Below are 22,747 nucleotides of genomic sequence, written 5' to 3'. Positions count from 1 at the left end.
TAATCCACTCCATTCCTACCAATGTTAACCTAGTGTGCAATTTTCTATTTTTCTCTGTGATCACATAAATATGTATTTACCCGTTTTTTCATTTCTTCTCATAAAAACAATCATACCGGACATATTATTCTACATTTCATTCTGTTCAAATGTCATGCATATCCTTCTAATCAACAAACATAAATAATTCATTTATTTTAACTATTTCACCATATTCTTTAACAGGAATGTGTCAAAATGTAGTCAACCTTTCCCATTAGTGGGCATTCAGACCATTTTAAACTTTTTTCTCAGTACAAATAATGCTGCAATTAACATTCTTACACATTTACCTTTAGGGCTTTTATGTCTCAGCAGATTTCAAAAGTAGGCGTGCTGGATCAACAAATATATGTTAAACTTTATGAGCTACTATTGAACTGCTTTCACAAAATTATGACAGCAGTTCACCCTTCTACCAACAATATATAAATAGCAACGTTTTCTTTTTTTTATTATTTTTCTTAAGTAAGTGAGAAGTGGGAAGACAGACTCTCACTTACACCTCGACCAGGATCCACCCCACAAGCCTCCTATGGGGTGATGCTCTGCCCATGGGGCCATTGCTCCATTGCTTGGCAATCAAGCTATTTTAGTGCCTGAGGTGAGGCCATGGAGTTGTCCTCAGTGCCCGGAGCCAACTTGCTCCAACCAAGCCATGGTTATGGCAGGGGAAGAGAGAGAGACAGAGAGAGAGAAAGAGAGAAAGAGAGAGAGAAAGAAGGGAGAGGGGGAGGGGTGAAGAAGCAGATGGTCATTTCTCCTGTGTGCCCTCACCAGGAATCAAACCCAGGACCATCCACATGCCGGGCAAACATTATACTGCTGAGCGAACTGGCCAGGGCCAATAACCCTGTTTTCTTCACATACCTACCAGCTCGTAATATTAATGCTATATTAATAATTTTTGCTGAAGTAATGGGTAAAAATAATCTCTTATAAATTTTTTTTTTCTTCTTCGCAGCTCCTTAGTTGTTCATTGGTTGATTTCTCATATGTGCCTTGACCAGGGGGCTACAGCAGACTGAGTGATGCCTTGCTCGAACCAGTGACCTTGGGCTAAAGTTGGTGAGCCTTGCTCAAACCACATGAGCCCGCGCTCAAACTGGCAACCTCGGGGTCTCAAACCTGGGTCCTCGACATCCCAGTCCGAAGTTCTATCCACTGCACCACTGCCTGGTCAGGCTCATAAATTTTTAATATACACAACTACGTGAGGCCTATTTTTCTATTGGATTGTTTTATATTTTTCTGGTCAATTTAGAAATGCTCGTTGTATTTAACTTTAGTCTGGCATGTGTTACAAATATTTTAGTCAAGTTGATGTCTTTTCTCTCACTAGTACTATTGACAATATACTGTATATTTTATCTTGCTAAAAAACTTATAGGCCTTCCTATGTCTGAATGCCCACTAATGGGAAAAGTTGACTATATTATTATTTTTATCTTATGTTTAAATCTCAAACTTAATTCTTATATGATGTAGGGGTGATGGTTCTGTTTTCTTTCAGGTGGACTGTCAATTAGACCATCATTCTTCATTAAATAAATCTTCCCTTTTCCAATATACTTAGATATATTTGTGTATATATTCCCATACTAATGATCTTTTGGAGCTATATAGTAATTTTTATTACCTAATAACACAAAAACTCTCACTTATCTTCTGTTTCACAATTTTCTTGGCTGTTGGCTGGCTTTATTTAAAAATAAGAACTTTAGCCTGACCAGGCGGTGGCGCAGCGGATAGAGCGTCAGACTGGGATGCAGAGGACCCAGGTTCGAGACCCCGAGGTCACCAGCTTGAGCGTGGGCTCATCTGGTTTGAGCAAAAGCCTACCAGCTTGAACCCAAAGTCGCTGGGTCCAGCAAGGGGTTACTCGGTCTGCTGAAGGCCTGCGGTCAAGGCACATATGAGAAAGCAATCAATGAACAACTAAGGTGTTGCAATGCGCAATGAAAAACTAATGATTGATGCTTCTCATCTCTCTCTGTCCCTGTCTATCCCTCTCTCTGACTCACTCTCTGTCTCTATAATAAATAAATAAAATTTAAAAAATTTATAAAAAAAAAAAAAAAAAAAAAAATAAGAACTTTAAAATCATTTATTCAGCCCTGGCTGGTTGGCTCAGTGGTAGAGCATTGGCCTGGCGTGCAGGAGTCCCAGGTTCGATTCCCGGCCAGGGCACACAGGAGAAGCGCCCATCTGCTTCTCCACCCCTCTCCCTCTCCTTCCTCTCTGTCTCTCTATTCCCCTCCCACAGCCAAGGCTCCATTGGAGCAAAGATGGCGATGAGGATGGCTCTCTGGCCTCTGCCTCAGGCGCTAGGATGGCTCTGGATGCAACAGAGCGACGCCCCAGAGGGGCAGAGCATCGCCCCCTGGTGGGTGTGCCGGGTGGACCCCGTTCGGGCGCATTCGGGAGTCTGACTGCCTCCCCATTTCCAGCTTTGGAAAAATGCAAAAAATAAATAAATAAATATAAATATAAAATCATTTATTCAGCAGTAGTCTAATTGAAATGCTAAAAGTTTCAAAGGAATACCATTTTTATCTAATCCAAAATACAGCAGGGTTTCTATTTGTTTAGATCTTATTTTATATCCTCTATAACAGTGGTCCCCAACCCCTGGGCCGCAGACCGGTACCGGCCACATTATTTCCGTTTTATTTATATTTAAGTCTGAACGATGTTTTCTTTTTTAAAAATGACCAGATTCCCTCTGTTACGTCCATCTAAGACTCACTCTTGACGCTTGTTTCGGTCACGTGATACATTTATCCGTCCCACTCTACAGGCTGGTCTGTGAAAATACTTTCTGACAATAAACCAGTCCGTGGCCCAAAAGAGGTTGGGGACCACTGCTTTATAAGATGTTTCCGTTTTGTTTTGGTTTTTTGTATTTTTCCAAAGTGAGAAGTGGGAGGGAGGCAGTCAGACTCCTGCATGCACCCGACTTGAATCCACCCAGCATGCCCACCAGGGGGCGATGTTCTGCACATCTGGGGCATCGCTCTGTTGCGGCTGGAGCCATTCTAGTGCCTGAGGCAGAGGCCATGGAGCCATCCTCAGTGCCTGGGTCAACTTTGCTCCAATAGAGCCTTGGCTGCAGGAGGGGAAGAGAGAGAAACAGAGAGAAAGGAGAGGGGGGGGAAGGGTGGAGAAGCAGATGGACACTTCTCCTGTGTCTGGCCGAAAGTTAAACCCGGGACTTCCACACGCCAGGCTGACGCTCTACTGCTGAGCCAATCAGCCAGGGCTATTTTAGTTTTCTTAATATAGATTCTAAATATTTATTATATTTATTCCACATAGTTTATAATGTTTATATTATGAATGACATTTTTTCCATTTCTAATTATAATTTGTCATTTGCCTATATTTCTCACATCTTATTTATATTTCATATACAGAGTGGTTTACAGCGGTTTGTATGGAAAATATAATAAAAAATAAGAATAAACTGTTTCCTGTACTGTACTCAGAACTGTAAACATACTTTGCCCACCCTTTGTTAAAAATTGTATCAGCATGTGTAGTCATTTTTGAATTTACATCCCAATTATGCCCTAAACTTTGCCTTCTTTCCGACAATTTTCAACTAACAAACTGCCCCCCTTTCGCCCCCCAAAATAGAAATACCCATTCCCAGCAATGCAAATTTGTATCCAACATACCTTTTCCTTTTGAAAGGTGACTTTGGCATATCAGCCACAGGGATCATTTGTTCTCCTGGGCGTACCCACATGATAGGACCATCATCACTATCTTTTCGACTCTCTAACTTTAGACTAGATAGTGTCCCCCATGGCAGTGTACACTAGAGGCAAATAATTACATAAAAATCAATTATTTTCATAATGTACCTTTAAATACACATCAAAGAATATCCCCCCCCTTGACAAACTTTCATATATACTTTCATATTTATACACTTGAAATACTATGCGTACACTGAAAATACTACTATATATTCACACATTTTCCATCAAAAAAATTCTATTTCAAACACACAAAGAGAATAATTATTTTTGGATGATTCACTCCCCCCAGCCCTGTTACAGATATGATTCACTATATTCATCATTTGTTATTCTTCCTTCTACCAAATATATGATGTTAGTACATTAGCAAAGCAAGCAAGTGTTCTCCATGAGAATCTATAAAAATAGTTTAAAAAATGGTTATCTTAAAAAAAAAGATAGCTCTCTGATTAGCTGTAATCAAAACCTATTACAACAAAAAGGAAAATGAAAACAAACTGAAAATTTATTTCTGCTGAAGAGTTACTTGACGAGGTACTGGTCTAAAAAGCAGAGATTAAAATCTTTGAAAAGAAAAGGAAATGACGAAGGGTCCATGGAATGGTGAGACAAAAATAAACATCCATCCCATATCCCTTTTAAAGAAGGGGTCAAATTAAATTTCTCCAGAAAGAATGCATTTGGCTCATTTGTTTTTATTTAAAATCTGAAACATAAATATTTAAATAATGGTATTTTTAAAATACCATTCAAAAAAACACAACAAAATTCCATGATGTCACTGAGAGAACATAAAAGGAACAAATGTTTAAAAGAATTAAAAAGGAAATACAAGGGATCCTTGGGTTACAACAGTCTCGACATATGACATTTCGAGATTACGCCGCTCACTCCCATAAAAACTTTAAAAAATTGAGACATGAGTGTGTCAGCTTACACCGTTAGCATCGTACTTCCGGACCATACGGGCAACACAGCTTGGCTGCATGTGGTGAAAGAATGCGCAGTAACGCAGTATATGAATGAGGGAGCTGGCATCCCTCTAGTACACTTACCTACGTCATTTTCAACTGTTACTACAGTACAGTGTACAGTACAGTATATTTATGTCTTTTTCCTTTTCCTGTGGCTTAGTTGTGTTTTCATGTTCTAGATTATAATTTTACAACTGTGTTAGGACAGGTAAGTGACTTAGGCTAGTGTGTGTTTCGACTTACAGCAAAATTGGGTTATGTCACTATCGTAGGAACGGAACTGTGTTGTAACCCAAGGACCCCTGTAAAAGGAAAATTAAATGGGGTGGAAAGAAAATGAAGGGAAAGAAATTGTTATACACACATTTAGATTAGAAAATTGAGCAATTGGAAGTAAAAAAAGAAGAGATGTTCAATAGATTATGTGGTAAACAGCAGCAATAAACTGATCTTGTCACATTCTGACCTTTGAGTTACTAATTAAATAATCAGCCTAACTAGTTCAGAGATTTCTCTCTTAATGAGACAGTGCCAGCAGCCCACAAGAAATAAATATTTTCTGAAATGCAGAGACTGTTGGGGGGCAAAAAAAAAATCTAGCTAGAAATCATTTAAAGACTTTAGGCCCTGGCCGGTTGGCTCAGTGGTAGAGCGTTGGCCTGGTGTGCAGAAGTCCCGGGTTCGATTCCCAGCCAGGGCACACAGGAGAAGCGCCCATCTGCTTCTCCACCCCTCCCCCCCTCCTTCCTCTCTGTCTCTCTCTTCCCCTCCCGCAGCCGAGGCTCCATTGGAGCAAAAGATGGCCCGGGCGCTGGGGATGGCTCCGTGGCCTCTGCCCCAGGCACTAGAATGGCTCTGGTCACGACAGAGCGATGCCCCGGATGGGCAGAGCATCGCCCCCTGGTGGGCATGCCAGGTGGATCCCGGTCGGGCGCATGCAGGAGTCTGTCTGACTGCCTCCCCATTTCCAGCTTCAGAAATATACCAAAAAAAAAAAAAAAAGACTTTAAAGGGGCCTTAAGCTATACATACATATATATATATATATATATATTTTTTTTTTAAAGGTCTTATTTTATGGATGAGGGAAATGAAACCCAGAAAGTTTAAATGGCTTGCCCATTTAACTCAGCTAGGTAGAGCAAAGAATGAAATGCAGGTGCACAATTTCTCAGGCCAGTTTTCTACAATGCCAAAATGGCCATTCCCTTCTCCTAAGCACTTTAATTTAGTAGACATCCTTCCTGTACTTCTTAAATCCTCTGGTACTCAGTTTATAGCTAATAAACAGAAGAAACTTAATTTCCTAAAGTGGCAACCACAGGCAAGTAATATTTTGGGGTTCACCACTTAGCTTTTTCATTACAATTAGTACCTGAGAAGTCATAAACATACACTACATTAGAATATAGTTTCTCATCTCTTCCTTTCCTTCCCTCCAATTCAAATAAAAAAAATGTTTATAATTCTGAAACAACCATCTGTATCACCTGTAGCATGAAAGTAACACTCACAATTTAGAATGGTTGATACTGTTTTCTCTTACCTTTAAAAATGGTGAATCTTCCAACATGTCAAGGAACTCAGGGAAGTAATCTCCCACTTCTTCATCAACTGCTCCCACCAAGCTGATCTGTCGCATTGGGCCAGCTCTGTAAGTACCACGAGAATACGTTCTTTTTACCTGAAGGATATGGAATAAATTGAAAGTTATACATCTGATAATGTTTGCTTGCACTGTGTAACATTAAATTATATTATCCAAAACTATTAGAACATAATGTGCAGCAAACAAAACAAAATAAGCCTTTACAAACAGTAAAAAAATAAGTCATTTTTAAAAACCATCTAGGAAAAAAAATATCTGCACTAAATCAAGCTATTTTACCTTCCCTAGCTATGCCTGCCTATACACTGTATGAGAAAACAGTTGAGGTAAACAGCATATGCAATTCTAGGAAACTGACCATAAGCTTTTATAGTACATAAGTTCATTATTTGATCAATGATGCCACTGAAATTATATTCAAAAGTTCATAACTACAGTTTTCCAAATGGTCCATATCTTTTTATCAGAATTTTCAAAAGTACACATTGTGAAAACATTAACTATGACCAGAGGCTTGTATAGCCATCTAAAGGGTGACTGGGAATAATCTTCCCTTCTAATAGATCTCACCATATTAATTAGGGTCCAGTTTACATTTCTAACTCTTGATGAAAAACTACTAGAGATTGAAAACCAGGAATCCTAGATCCCAAATCTACCTTTGCTATCTACCAGCAATGTGACATCATTTAAATTAAATTTTAGTTTCATTAACTAGAATTTACCTCAGACTGCTGAAGAAAATTTATTATATAAAATCATCTGTACGGTGCTATCAAATGGGTATTACTATTCAAATATCAACCAAAATTAAACAGCCTACACCTCAAGAATCACTGGTGCGTAATTTTTCACAAGTACATTTAAACCTTGCAATTAGACCTATGCCTTTTCATATATATAATAACATTAGCAAACAAGTCCTTTTTCAGTAAAACAACTTTCTCACATAAACAACATTAAGCTAAATCCTAATTATTTTTTTCTCTGGATTAGACTTTGTGGCCACTACATTTAGAGAAATAAAACTGTCTCAGTTTACCTGGGTCTATCCCAGTTTTAAAAAATAATTTTAAAAAACCATTAATATTAAACATTAACATTATTAAACTATAGAGGAAGGGTAAGTACAATTAATAATCAGAAACAAAGAATTATTAAAAATTTAACATTCAGCCCTATTAAAATTTCTCTATTTAAATGTTAAGTAAAAACATGTATCATTTAGTAACCCAAAAAGGGGTAAAGCTTCTTGGGTGGTTATATTAAAGGCAAATGATGTATTTTATCTTATACCATAAATACTTTACTAACTGTGATTTAATCAGATGTTATCATCTTAGGTTAGAATGATCATTCTGTTCATTAAAGAGATTTACTGCCTGACCAGTCGGTGGTGCAATGGATAAAGCGTCGAACTAGGACACAGAGTTCCCAGGTTCAAAATCCTGAGGTAACTGGCCTGAGCAAGGGGTCACTTGGTCTGCTGTGGACCCGTCAAGGAACATATGAGAAAGCAACCCATGAAGAATTAAGGTGCCACAACGAAGAACTGATGCTTCTCATCTCTCTTCCTTCCTGTCTGCCTGTCCCTATCTGTCCCTCTCTCTGTGTCTCAAAAAAAAAGATTACTGACCCAGCCGTGTCACTTCATTCAAATTATACCTTTACATTAATTTCCCAGTTTACAAATGTTCTTTGTTTAAAAATAAAATCAAACATGTCTAAATCAGTACAGACCTAAATATTAAAATCTTTAACATAAAATAAAATAGGACAAACTTGATTTTTCTTCCCTTTCCTGTCAATTTTGGGGTTACCTAAAAAGAGGCCTCTTGATGATTTTTTTTTAAAGAATGGTCCTGGCCCTGGCCGGTTGGCTCAGTGGTAGAGTGTCGGCCTGGTTGGCAGGAGTCCCAGGTTCGATTCCCAGCCAGGGCACACAGGAGAGATGCCCATCTGCTTCTCCACCCCTCCCCTTCTCCTTCCTCTCTGTCTCTCTCTTCCCCTCCAGCAGCCAAGGCTCCATTGGAGCAGAATTTGCCCTGGAGCTGGGGATGGCTCTGTGGCCTCTGCCTCAGACGCTAGAATGGCTCTGGTTGCAACAGAGCGACGCCCCGGAGGGGCAGAGCATCGCCCCCTGGTGGGCAGAGCATTGCCCCCTGGTGGGCATGCCGGGTGGATCCCAGTCGGGCACATGCGGGAGTCTGTCTGACTGCCTCCCCGTTTCCAACTTCAGAAAAATACAAAAAATAAAAATAAATAAAAAATAAAAGAATGGTCCTATTAAAATACATAAGTATTTCAAAGGATATTTGGGAGAAAATTTTGAAAAATAACATGCCTGGCCTGACCAGGCAGTGGCACAGTAGATGAAACCCTGAGGTCGCCGACTTGAGTGCAGGCTCATCCAGCTTGAGTGAGGGGTCACTGGCTTGAGCATGGGATTATAAACATGACCCCATGGTCACTGGCTTGAGCCCAAAGGTTGCTAGCTTGAGCCCAAGGTAACTGGCTTAAGCCAGGGGTCACTCGCTCTGCTGTAATCCTCCTGGTCTAGGCACATATGAGAAATCAATCACTGAACAACTAAGGAGCTGCAACGAAGAACTGATGCTTCTTACCTCTCTCCCTCCTTTCTGTCTGTCCCTCTCTCTGACTTTCTTTTAAAAAACAAAAAATATAAATTTTTAAAAAGTAATGTGCTTGGCTCAGTGGTAGAGTGTTGGCCCAGCATGTGATGTCCCGAGTTTGATTCCCAGTCAGGACACTCAGGAGAAGCATCTGCTTTTTCACCCCTCCCCCTCTCACTTCACACTTCTCTTTCTCTCTCTTCCCCTCCTGCAGCCATGAGTCAATTGGAGCAAGTTGGCCCGGGCACTGAGGATGGCTCCATGGCTTCCACCTCAGGCCCTAAAAGCTCCGTTGCTTAGCATGTCCATGTTGCAATGCCCCACATGGACACAAAGAATCACCCCCTAGTGGGCTTGTCAGGTGAATCCCAGTCAGGGCGCATGTAGGAGTCTGTCACTGACTCCCCTCCTCTCACTGAAAGAAAAAAAAAAAAGCAATATAGACTCTACTTGTATTATAATCTTAAATTTTGTATTTGAATCTTTATAGTTAATTCTTGTCACTTCACGACAAATATATATCTATAGAGGGGGTCCTCAGGTTAAAACACAGTTCTGTTCTTACAACAGTGACATAACCCAAATTTTGGTGTAAGTTGAAACATACCCTAGCCTAAATCACTTACCTATCCTAACAGTTATAAAATCATAATCTAGAACAGAAAAACACAACTAAGCCACACAAAAATACTGTGTATTTTTCCACCATACACAACCAAACTAGTTTGCCCACGTAGTCCATAAGTACGATGCTAATAGCATAAGCCAAAACACTCCTGTCTCAATTTTTTAAAGTTTTTATCAGAATGTCATAAACTTGAAATGTCGTATGCCGAGACTGTCATAACCCGAGAACCCCCTGTATTATATGTAAAATTCACTTACACACATAATTTGCTATAAAGAAATACAGGTCCCGCCTGACCTGTGGTGGCACAGTGGGATAAAGCATCAACCTGGAACATTGAGGTTGCTGGTTCGAAACCTTGGGCTTGCCTGGTCAAGGCACATATGGGCGTTGATGCTTCCTGCTCCTCCCCCCTTCTCTCTCTCTCTCCCCTCTAAAAAAATCAATAAAATATTAAAAAAAAAAATACAGGTCCCTCTCCTTTTTCGCCAAAATGTGCTAAAACGGAGTACATTTAGTTTGTTAAAAACCACAGGTAAATTCCACTAGAAAGTGTGGTCTTTTCAAAACTATGTATTCTTTGCTATCATGTTTAAAACAAAATACCATTTGCCTGACCAGGTGGTGGCACAGTGGATAGAGCGTTGACATGAAACTTCACTGATACTGAGGTTTGAAACCCTAAGGTCACCACCTGAGTGCAGGCTCATCCAGCTCAAGCGTGGGATCATAGAGATGACCTCATAGTTGCTGGCTTGAGCCCAAGTTTGCTGGCTTGAGCAAAGGGTCACTTGCTCTGTTGTAGCTCCCTCCCTGGTCAAGCCACATAAGAGAAAACAATCAATGAACAACTAAGGTGCCGCAACGAGTTAATGCTTCTGATCTCTCTCCCTTGTCTTTCTCTCTCTCGATTAAAAAAAATATATAGCAATTTTCTTCTAAAACATCTATTCTCTAAATATTCAATCTACAAATGTGATAACCTAATAGTATGTCTACAGCCTATTAGTATGTCTACAGCCATGCTCATAACACTGAGCATGCTCAATCTCCACTGATCTTGTAAGCTAAGCAGAGTCAGGCCTGGTTAGTTCTTGATAACCAATAGGATGAATATACATATATTTAAATTTAAAACTAAAATTAAAAGAAAGTCATCAAAATATTAGTCTGTGAAACTATTTAAATTTTAAAACACACTAATAAAATTTTTAATTATATGCCATACAGCACTTTCTAGTTTATTAATTTTTTTAGAGAGAGGAAGAATGTGAGAGAGAGAGAGAGGGGGGAGACAGGAAAACCAATCTGCTCCTTTACATGCCCTGACCAAGGACTGAACCAGCAACCTCTGGGCTTCGGGACAAGGCTCTAACCAACTAAGCTATCCAGCCAGGTATAATACTTTCTCGTTTAATAATGCAATACTTTACACACTAAATTAGTTGGAACCAAATATTTACTATTTTAAACATGACAAATTACATATAACAATGTATTCAAATGAAAAAAAGTATACAGCTCTTAATGAAATATATACATGGCATGTAAGCCATCCATATAGAAGAATATAATCCACATACTTTTCACAAAAAAGTAAATATTTCTTAATTTAAGTGACAATTATTTTACTGCAAATGTATATATATATAACACAAATATCCAGTTTCCCCTATTTTATGGAATAAAAGTAAATCTACAATATCATAAAAACCCTCAATTCTCCAAAACTCATCTATCCAACCATTACAACTCAAGGACAGTAGGGTGAGGGCAGGAAATAGGTACGGTTTGAAAGAATCTTTTCTTTTTTTTTTTTTTTGTATTTTTCTGAAGCTGGAAACAGGGAGAGACAGTCAGACAGACTCCCGCATGCCCCCGACCGGGATCCACCCGGCATGCCCACCAGGGGGCACCGCTCTGCCCACCAGGGGGCAATGCTCTGCCCCTCCGGGGCATCGCTCTTTTGTGACCAGAGCCACTCCAGCACCTGGGGCAGAGGCCAAGGAGCCATCCCCAGCGCCCGGGCCATCCTTGCTCCAACGGAGCCTAGCTGCGGGAGGGGAAGAGAGAGAGACAGAGAGAAAGGAGAGGGGGAGGGGTGGAGAAGCAGATGGGCGCCTCTCCTGTGTGCCCTGGCCGGGAATCAAACCCGGGACCTCTGCACGCCAGGCCGACGCTCTACCACTGAGCCAACTGGCCAGGGCCTGAAAGAATCTTTAAAGAGCCAAAACAAATACCATAAAGACTACGACTCTTAAAAGTGTACTCTTATTACATATATATGTTTCTACAATAGGCATTATTCTAATTAATCTTTAAAATGACAAAGGAGCCTGACCAGGCGGTGGCGCAGTGGATAGAGTGTTGGACTGGGATGAGAAAGGACCCAGGTTCAAGACCCCGAGGTCGCCAGCTTGAGCGCAGGCTCATCTGGCTTGAGCAAAAAGCTCACCAGCTTGGACCCGAGAGGTCACCGGCTTGAGCAAGGGGTTACTCGGTTTACTGAAGGCCCGCGGTCAAGGCACATATGAGAAAGCAATCAATAAAAAAATAAGTTGCCGCATCAAAAAACTGATGATTGATGCTTCTCGTCTCTCTCTGTTCCTGTCTGTCCCTATCTATCCCTCTCTGACTCTCTCTCTGTCCCTGTAAAAAAATAAAAATAAAACAAAATAAAATAAAATGATAAAGGATAAAATCCTATAAATTTAGAAGGGGAAGAGGGGCAAGAGACAAGCACAGCTACAGCTCCCTTAGGACATCAGTATTACAACATCATAATGACAAACCTAGACTGAAAATAAAGAATTAAATCAAGCTGCATATGCTTAGTAAAAAAGCTATCTTCATTAAAATCTCGGTATTTAAAATTATGTGCTTCCATTGTCTAGAAAAATCTATCTGGAAAATCTCACATACTAAAGACACAAGACATGAGATTACTATATTTGTTTCTATTCATTTAAGTAAACATTTGAGTAGTGAGTTTTTTTTTATATTTTATTTATTCATTTTAGAGAGGAAAGAGAGAGAGAGACAGGGGGGAGGAGCTGGAAGCATCAACTCCCATATGTACCTTGACCAGGCAAGCCCAGGGTTTCGAACTGGCAACCTCAGCATTTCCAGGTTGACGCTTTATCCACTGCGCCACCACAGGTCAGGCTGAGTAGTGAGTTTTATCATGCTCCTTGACCCTCAGGAGTGAGCAGTTTTTCAAAAAATGAAATTAATTCCAGTTATAGTTTTATTAACTTAAAATCATGTTTGTCTGATAACCAATTTATGGAAAGAAGAACAACATACATTTGCCTTTTTTTAATGTGTTGCCTTTCACATTTATAAAATAAAAATTTTTGTACAATTGTACTCTGGATGGTCAGGAGGCACGAGCACATACATGAATGTTCGTACTACTCAAAGGGTTAACCATCAGTTTTTTGATGCAGTTTAAAAATTTACCTGAAGCCTGACCAGGCAGTGGCGCAGTGGATAGAGCATTGGACTGGGATGCCAAGGACCCAGGTTCGAGACCCCAAGGTCACCAGCTTGAGCACGGGCTCATCTGGCTTGAGCAAAATTAAAAAAAAAAAAAAAATGCTCACCAGCTTAGACCCAAGGTCGCTGGCTCAAGCAAGGGGTTACTCGGTCTGCTGAAGGCCCGCAGTCAAGGCACATATGAGAAAGCAATCAATGAACAACTAAGGTGTCGCAATGAAAAACTGATAATTGATTCTTCTCATCTCTCTCCGTTCCTGTCTGTCTGTCCCTATCTATTCCTCTCTCTCTCTCTGTCCCTGTAAAGGAAAAAAAAAAAATTTTGCCTGAAAATATCAAGACATGTCCCTGTTTTAAAACATATCCTATATATTTCCTACAAGAGAAATGCAGAGTTATAGAGTACACATACTGTTCTTCCCAATTTACGTATAGTACTCTCAAAAGATGACACAATAAAAGATTAAAATGATATATATTTGCAAACATTTAATTTAAATAAGTTCATATTTAATTAGTGCCTTTTTGAACAGATGTTAGATTTTTTGTTTGTTTTTTTTTTTTTGTATTTTTCCGAAGCTGGAAACAAGGAGGCAGTCAGACAGACTCCCACATGCGCCCGACCGGGATCCACCCGGCATGCCCACCAGGGGGCGATGCTCTGCCCATCTTAGGGCGTCGCTCTGCCGCAATCAGAGCCATTCTAGCGCCTGAGGCAGAGGCCACAGAGCCATCCTCAGCGCCCGGGCAAACTCTGCTCCAGTGGAGCCTTGGCTGCGGGAGGGGAAGAGAGAGAGAGAGAGAGAGGAAGGAGAGGGGGAGGGGTGGAGAAGCAGATGGGCGCCTCTCCTGTGTGCCTTGGCCAGGAATCGAACCCGGGAGTCCTGCATGCCAGGCTGACGCTCTATCACTGAGCCAACCGGCCAGGGCCCAGATGTTAGATTTTTAGTCTAAATCTCCTTATAGTCCCATACCCCCCTAAAACCTACCACCATTATAACTACATTTTAACTTTCTCCTCATATTTTTTTTTATAAATGTTATAAAGGGAAAGAAAAAAGCAGGAAAATAGGAGACTTCTTATACCCACTGCCAGTAAATGTCAGTAACAAAATCTCAAGTTTCAGTTAATGGAAAATGAGTTACACATTTAATTAAATTACACTTAAACTAAAATCCTACTCATTATTCCTTGTATAAAGTAATCTTAAAAAAATAAACAAACCTTATGATCCTGAGGTTGGCATACTACAAAAAAAAAAAAGGTAGCCTTACTGACAGGAAATATATTGCCAAATATAAACCTCTAAGACTTATTAATAGTGCTTTCTCTTATTTTACTTATAAAAATTACTGTAACAAGGTAAGAAGCAATGACTATGAACAATGACTCACTGGAAACAACTCAGTGTTTCCCAAAAAGTGTTCCCTATTGTGTCAGTCTGTGAAGCAAGAATTCTATAGTCCATTAAGTTTGGAAAACTGTACCTGCTTAGGAAGTTCACCACACACACTGGCTATTAGTTTCTAAGAAGTGTCACAGTACATAACTTACATGGCCCAGCATCACACAAATTATATTGAATTCAAAACCTGTTTTTCTTATAGTTGTTTTAGTATACCTAGCCATACTCAAGATATTAAAAGTTACAAAGAATATTTTAATAGTGATCCATAATAAATCATTCAATATTGGTAACTCCCTTTCTTCCCCTAGAAGATATACATGTTTTCAGCTAGTATCAGCATCCATCTGAAGAAAATACAAAAATAGGATTAGAACCAAACATTTAAGGGGGTGATAGCAGAAGAGTCTGTTGTTCAATTCTTCTAGTTAGTTTTGTAGGAGTATATGGAGATAAAACCAGGAGATGAGAGAGGGGAGTCTCTTACTTTAAAAAACAGGCCAGCTCTGGCCAATCAGCTCAGACAGTTAGAGGGTCAACCCATAACACCAAGGTTTTGCAGGTTTGATACCAGGTTGGGGCATTTATAAGAAGCAACCAATGAATGCCAAACTAAGTGGAACTACAAATGAATGTCTATCTTTCATCCCTCTTTCTTCCTCTGTCTCTCTAAGAGCAATCAATAAATACAAACAATGTGTTTTAAAAAGCAAGGCCAGCTCACTATATTCTTACAAAGGCAACCCAAACGTCTAACATAAATAAGGGTGCCACAAGAGGGAGCCATTCCCCACAACACCTGGCATATCCTTTCAAATAAAAATAAGTAGTAACATCTAATCAACATTTTATATAAAAAATATCCACATAATTTCAGCTAGAATAACAATGAAATGTTATTGTTTACCTTAAAATTATTACACTTCTGGGAAGATGCTCTAACCAACCAAGCTATCTGGCAAGGGCTAAAATTATTAGAATAAAGAAAAATGACTCTCAATTAGATCATCCGATACCTGCCATGATAGTCTGTATAGATCAGTTCACAAGCATTCAAGGATGTGACAGGCACAATTGATCAAAATTAAAATTCAGCACAAAGGCAGGCAATTGTTCAAAGATGGCTTATCAAATCATCTTTAATGACCTAGCACAGTAAATGACCTCAGTGTGAAGACAAATGTTACTTTTCTCTCCTCATTCTGTAGACAGGCAAGCCTAACACAGATCAGATCAGGCTTAATTGTCTCACTATTAAAATATTAGTCTTTTAATCATGAATTAACTAACACCTTGACTTTAGTTATTTGATACAAACAACTTAGAACCAGAATGAAATATAAAACAAGATTTAGAGTTTGGGAAAGGGTGAATGGTAAATTATAAGAAAACTGCTTCAGTTTTCATTTTCTCACAGGTCTTACTACAGGGTTCAGACTGTGTGCTGATTAAATATTAAGTGACAAGATAGAAATCTCATAAACTTGGTTTAGGTTCCACAAGCCACTGGTAGTCAGAGCCATCACGTTATACAATCTGGAGAATGTTATTCACATTATTGTGAATGGCTACAGTGACAATTTATGCCATCATATAGTACAGCGACCATGCTGATAGTATATATTAATTCTTTGGGTCTAAGCTAAACACAAACATGAAAGTATAAATGCCTCTCATAAAATTCGAACTAATGGACTTTTATTTATAAAATTCCAAGCTTCACTATTTGAACACAAGAGAAAAAACACATAATTTAACATTATTATATACTTTTTATCCATTAAAATGTTAATTAATTACATAGTCATTATCATGAATTTCTTTGACGCCGCTATATGTATTTTCCAAACTAAGATTAAATAAAAAGAAAGGTCAAATAAAAGAATAAAAGACACTTTTCTCTACAAACTCAGTCTATTATCTCTTCTCACATGTTTCTGGGTCTTTTGGATACTCCTTTTTGGACTGGTTTTAACTGAGATCAAAGGTTTTTCAAAATAATAGAAACAGAATTAAAAATGGACCCTGGCCTGTTTGCTCAGTGGCTAGAGTGTTAGCCCAGCATATAAACATCCTGAGTTTGACTCCCAGTAAGGGCAAACAGGAGAAGCAACCATCTGCTTGCTTCTCTCCCCATCTCTCTCCCGCTTCTCTCCCTCTTCCCCTCCCACAGCCAGTGATTCCACTGGTTTGAGCAACAGCCTCAGACACAGAAGATAGCTTGATTGGTCCAAGCACATCAGCCTCCGGTGCTAAAAATAGCTCAGTTAATTCAAGCATTGGCCCCAGATGGGGTTTGCCAGGTGGATCCTGGTCAGGGTTCATGCGGGAGTCTATCTCCTCTCCTCTCACTTAAAAAAAGAATAAAAAGAAAAAAGGAATTAAAAACTACAGTTAAAGGCTTACAAAATTTTTAAATTTAAAATATTTTTCTTTTAGGTCTGCTTTCCTCTGCTCTATAAAAAGCATTATCTCAGAACTAGAGCAGGTTCTACTGAACCTAACCCATTGAACTTAGTTAATGAGAAGTTATCATGACCAAATATAAAGCTTTATTCCTAAGCAACCACTGGAACATGAATTTGGCTTTATTACTCACAACTTGTCATTGTTATGGTTGATATTAAGTTAAACTACATGCCAGTACTGATACCCCCCTTCCTTCCCCTAGAATACTAATACATATTAGCTCAATTAATATTATCATCTCAACCATTTCTTTTGAAGACAAATTCTCTTGGCAGTATGTAGGATAAACTCATTTGACATCAACAAAATACATAGTTTCACTGTGTGATTCTACCAACAAGCACGCATGATAATGCCCTAGATAAGAGGGAGGGAGATACAGGAAGAGAAATGAGATACAAGATACATTTTCAATTTCTGAAGATGGATGTTAACACCACACTCTAATAGGTGCTCAGAGCTTCCAAGTTCTCAAAAAAAGAGTGATTAACAAAATAAAGTCCTCAAGTACCTGGGAATAAATTTAACAAAAGATGTGCAAGATCTGTAGGCTGAAAACCAAAATATATTGAGAGAAAATTTTTTTAAAAAATGAAGGGAAACAACCATGATCACAGACTGGAAAATTCAACATTGTGAAGATATCAATTCTAACTGAACTTATCTACAGATTCAATGTAGTATCAAACAATATCCCAGCAGATATTTCTGTGGAATCTGACATGCTAACTGTAAAGTTTATACAGACATATAAAGAATCAAGGAAATCCTGAAGAACAGCAAGTTTGATAAACTTAGTCTACTAGATATCAAGAGTATTATATAAAGCTATGCCTATTAAGAAAAATAGAATAATAAAATTAAAGAGAGCCCAGAACCCATACATATATGATCAACTGATTTACAGCTAAGGTGACAATGTAATTTAATGGGAAATAATGTCTTTTTTGACAAATATTGTGACCACGGAATACCTTTGGGAAAAATACGAAACTTGACCTTTGTCACACATCATATACAAAAATCATTCCAAAAGAACTGAATAGATTTAAATATGAAAGGTAAAACAGTAATAGTTTCCAGAAAAAAGCCTAGGAGAATATATTAATTACCTTAATATATTTGGTAGTTATATAGAGTAAGGCAATGATTTCTTAAATAGTATACAAAAAGCACTAATCATAAGTGAGGAAAAAATACCTTATAAGTTATATTACATTAAACTTAAGAGCCTGTCCAGGTCATGGCACAGTGGATACAGTATCAGCCTGGGACATAAAGGACCCAAGTTCGAAACCCCCAAGTTGCTGGCTTGAGTGCGAGCTCACCAACTTAAGTGCAGGGTCACTCACTTGAACATGGTATCAGAGACGACCCCGTGGTTGCTGGCTTACGTCGAAAGGTCGTTGACTTGAGCAAGGGGTCGCTGGCTCAGCTGGAGACCCCGGTCAAGGCATGTATGAGAAGCAATCTATGAACAACTAAGGTGCCACAACAAAGAATTAATGCTCCTTATCTCTCTCCCTCCCTGTCCCTGCCTCTCCCTCTATCCCCGCCCTAGCCAAAATAGATAGATAACTCCCACAAATCCATTGAGGAAAAAAAAAGCCAATTGGAAAATGGGCAAAAGAGTAGACCAGGTACTTTTATAAAAGAGGATATCCAACTGAACTATCATTATATAAAAAGGTGCTTTGCCTGACCTGTGGTGGCGCAGTGGATAAAGCGTCGACCTGGAAATGCTGAGGTCGCCGATTCGAAACCCTGGGCTTGCCTGGTCAAGGCACATATGGGAGTTGATGCTTCCAGCTCCTCCCCCCTTCTCTCTGTCTCTCTCTCCTCTCTCTCTCCTCTCTAAAAATGAATAAATAAAATAAAATAAAATTTAAAAAAAAAAGGGTGCTTGACCCCCATGGTCCTAAGGGAAATGCAAATTAAATCCACAATGAGATACTACTACTACTACACAGCCACCAGAATGGCTGCAATGAAAAAGACACCATTTTTTTCAGTGTAACTAAGAATATAGAACACTGCTGGTGGGAATGTAAATTAGTAGTATGTAACATTGTAAAATCTGCAATAACTGGTAAAACTGAATATTTACATACTTTATGATCCTGAAATTCCGATCTTACATATATACCCAATGGAAATGGATATATATGCTCACCAAAACACATGTACAAAAATATTTATAGCTGTTAAAATTGTAACAGCTCCTAACTGGAAAGAGCTCAAGATATACACCCACAGTAAAGAAGAATAAACCATGGTATATTCATACAATGGAATACCATACAGCAATGAGAAAATAAACTGTTGCTAAACACAAGATGACTGAATCTCACAAACATAATGCTGAAGGAAAGAGGCCACACACGACAATGTACACAGTACCTGATTCTATTATATAAAAGTTTAAAACAGACAAAATTTATCTATGGTTTCAAAGCCAGGAGAGGGACAACCCAGGTGTATGTTTATATATGGCAGGAAACAGACTAGTGATAAGAGAGGGCTGGGGAGAGCTCTGGCTACTAATATTCTACTTTTAAAAATCACAAATGTGTTCACTTTAAAAATGTTATTTTAAAATATCACTTAAAAAGCTTCGAAACACTTATAATAAAAAAAATTTAAATAAAAAATAGAACTTCCATATGATCTTGCAATTCCCCTTACAAGTATTTATCCAAATAAAACAAAATCAATGTCTTAAAAAGATATATGCAGCCTGACCAGGCGGTGGCGCAGTGGATAGAGCGTCGGACTGGGATGCCAAGGACCCAGGTTCGAGACCCCGAGGTCGCCAGCTTGAGCACGGGCTCATCTGGTTTGACAAAAAAGCTCACCAGCTTGGACCCAAGATCACTGGTTTGAGCAAGGGGTTACTCGGTCTGCTGAAGGCCCGTGGTCAAGTCACATATGAGAAAGCAATCAATGAACAACTGAGGTGTCACAATGAAAAACTGATGACTGATGCTTCTCATCTCTCTCTGTTCCTGTCTGTCTGTCCCTATCTATCCCTCTCTCTGACTTTCTGTCTCTGTTTAAAAAAAAAAGATATATGCAACCACCATGTTCCCTGTGGCATTATTTATAACAGCCAAGACACAGAAATAGAAACAACCCAAGTATCCACTGATAGATGGATACACACACACACACACACAAACACACACACAAATACATACAGAGAAATATGATTCAGCCATAAAAAAGAAATTCTGCCATTTGCAACAACATGCATGAACCTAGAGGGCATTATGCTAAGTGAAATAAGTCAGAGAAAGGGAAATACTGTATGACCTCACTTATATAGAGAGTCTTAAAACATACATACACCTAAACTTACAGATACAGAGAACAAAGTGGTGGTTGTCAGAAGTGGAGGAGTATATAAGGGTAAAGGTGGTCAAAGGGTACAAACGTCTTACTAAATAAGTAAGTCACAGGGATGTAATGTTCAGCATAATGACTACAGTTAACAACACTATATTGTAAATTTGAAAGTTGCTAAAAGTGTGGAGATTAAAAATTTTCATCACAAGAAAATATTCTGCAACTATACAAATAGTGATATTAACTAAACTTTGTAGTAATCATTTTGCAATATATATATATATATCATTATATTGTAACCTAAAACTAATGTTATGTGAGTTACTTCAAAAAAAAAATCTCAAAAAAGAAAACCTATACCCATTAAGCAGTTACTCCTCATGTCCCCTCTTCCTCTAGCCTCTGGTAACCACCAGTCTGCTTTGTTACTAATTTACTGATTGTGGATATTTCATATAAATGGAATCATATAACATATGTCTTTTTGGGATTGGCTTCTTTCACTTAATGTTTTCAAGATTCATCCACACTATAGCAGTATTTTATACTTAAACTCTTAAAAAATCAGACAAACCAAGAATCCAGTGTGGAGGAAATATCAAATGAATAGTTCAGGGCAGCTTTACACTAGATATTCTTCCCCACACCACAGGAATGATTAGATCTAGAGGGTCTTGGGATAAAGGCACATGGACCTTTCTACCATTAAGTCTAAGGCAAAAGAGGTAAAAGCAGTCCTTGCAGCTGATAGATCACATAGATACGAGCCAGAGCCACAGCTGGTAATGAAGAAGAGGAATCTGCCTAGAGTTTCCTCTGTCATATGTATTAGCCAAGTACCCTGAATAGGTAGGTGATGGCAACCATGTTACCATGTTAGGCAGCTCTCTCAAAGACTTGAGACTCACACCTAGCCACACACTGACACAATCAACAAGTCCTATCATGTTGTTTTATTTAGCAACAAAAGCATGGTTTTCATGCTGCACTTACTACATAAGATGAAAGTTTTTATCATTTAATAAAAAATCAATAATTCCTAACCTTAAAAGAAAATTTGAAAAGCAAATGTAAAAATTATAACATTTAACAGATGACAAACTTGCATAGTATGACAGTGAAAACGTTTGTATTATAGTGGAAACAAATGGGATTGGAAGTCAAGAGGCATAGTATAAAACCTGACAAAACCTTAGCAGACATGTAATAAATGACAAACAAATGATCTGTACTGAAGGACTTTGCACAAGTTATTTCTTCTCTCACTGTACCTGCTTCCTATTGTTAAAATTAGATTGTAATGAGCTATTACATATAAAGTGCTTAGAGCAGTTCTTGACACAGTCAGTACTCAATAAATAGTAGACACTATTTATTACAGGATTCCAGTCTGGTTTAACCACTGAACTCAGATATCATCTCAAACAAGTTACTGGTCATTCTGAAATTCTATAAAATGCCAGGGCTCTGAAAAACATTTAAATTCTGATTCTCAAACATATTAGTGAATAATTCCCACACGCATAATTATTAAAACTTTAAATATTACTGTATTTTCCAGACTATAGTGTACTACAGAATATATACCAAATATACACTGTGAGGGCGATGGGCTTGGTATGTGTGGAAGTGACTGGACATCCAGTCACCAAAGGTGGAGACTGTAACTTGAAAATGAATCAAAAAAATTAAATGAGTAAGAATATATATACTCAGAATAAAGAAAAGAGTCCTGGATGAAAATTAAAGAGATTTTTATCTATTCCTGGCACTGCTGCCAACCTTAAAACAGTACGTTACATGTATTTATGTTTGTTTGCTTATCTGTAACTTAAGAAAGGTTGGCATAGATGAGCACTAAGATCCCTCTGAGACTTTCTTTACTTTTTTCCTCCTTCCAAACTAAAATGATGTCAATTATTATTTAGAAAACCAGACATTTTAGCCCCAATAAATGTGAGAATTGGCTGCTTTCCTGGCCTAAGCCGTCCCTGATCTGAGTGTGGGAGAAAACGGCACCAGCCTTTTAAATGGGCCCACATTCACTCTCAAGAGTCAACAGACTCGACTCTGCCTAGGCTTTCTAAGATAATATATATTCACCTTAGAGAGGGTAGGAAATGAAAATTAGTTCAATATATGTACTAACATGCAAATTTTCTCACATATTCACACAATTAACTGATGGTCCCTTGTTCCACAATACATTTAACAGCCAAAATTCATCCAGCATCTACTATATGATAGATTCAGTGCTAAGCACTTTTAAGGCATTGTCATGTAAACCAAGAAGATAAGTGATTTTCAGGTAAGTAAACTGTTGTAAGGACTGGAAAATATACTGCTAAATTAATTTCATTTCCAAGGTAAATCCTTGCA

The 22,747-nt window shown here is 38.6% G+C and overlaps 1 protein-coding gene across 1 annotated transcript in view; it reads right to left on the bottom strand.

Moving 5' to 3' along the window:
• The window catches only part of RSBN1L (round spermatid basic protein 1 like), a 97,440-nt gene that overhangs the window by 21,262 nt on the left and 53,431 nt on the right, over positions 1-22,747 (bottom strand). Inside the window, exons 4-5 of the mRNA XM_066354452.1 lie at positions 6,327-6,464; positions 3,720-3,862 (exon numbers count right to left, since the gene is read on the bottom strand). Coding sequence (XP_066210549.1) covers positions 3,720-3,862; positions 6,327-6,464 — 281 coding nt within the window. The remainder of the gene's footprint in view (positions 1-3,719; positions 3,863-6,326; positions 6,465-22,747) is intronic.

The sequence above is a fragment of the Saccopteryx leptura genome, chromosome 12 (genome assembly GCF_036850995.1).
Source record: "Saccopteryx leptura isolate mSacLep1 chromosome 12, mSacLep1_pri_phased_curated, whole genome shotgun sequence".
In the NCBI taxonomy this organism is placed as follows: Eukaryota; Metazoa; Chordata; class Mammalia; order Chiroptera; family Emballonuridae; genus Saccopteryx; species Saccopteryx leptura.
Note: the sequence above shows the minus strand (reverse complement) of the source record. Positions and strands in the feature narration are given on the sequence as shown.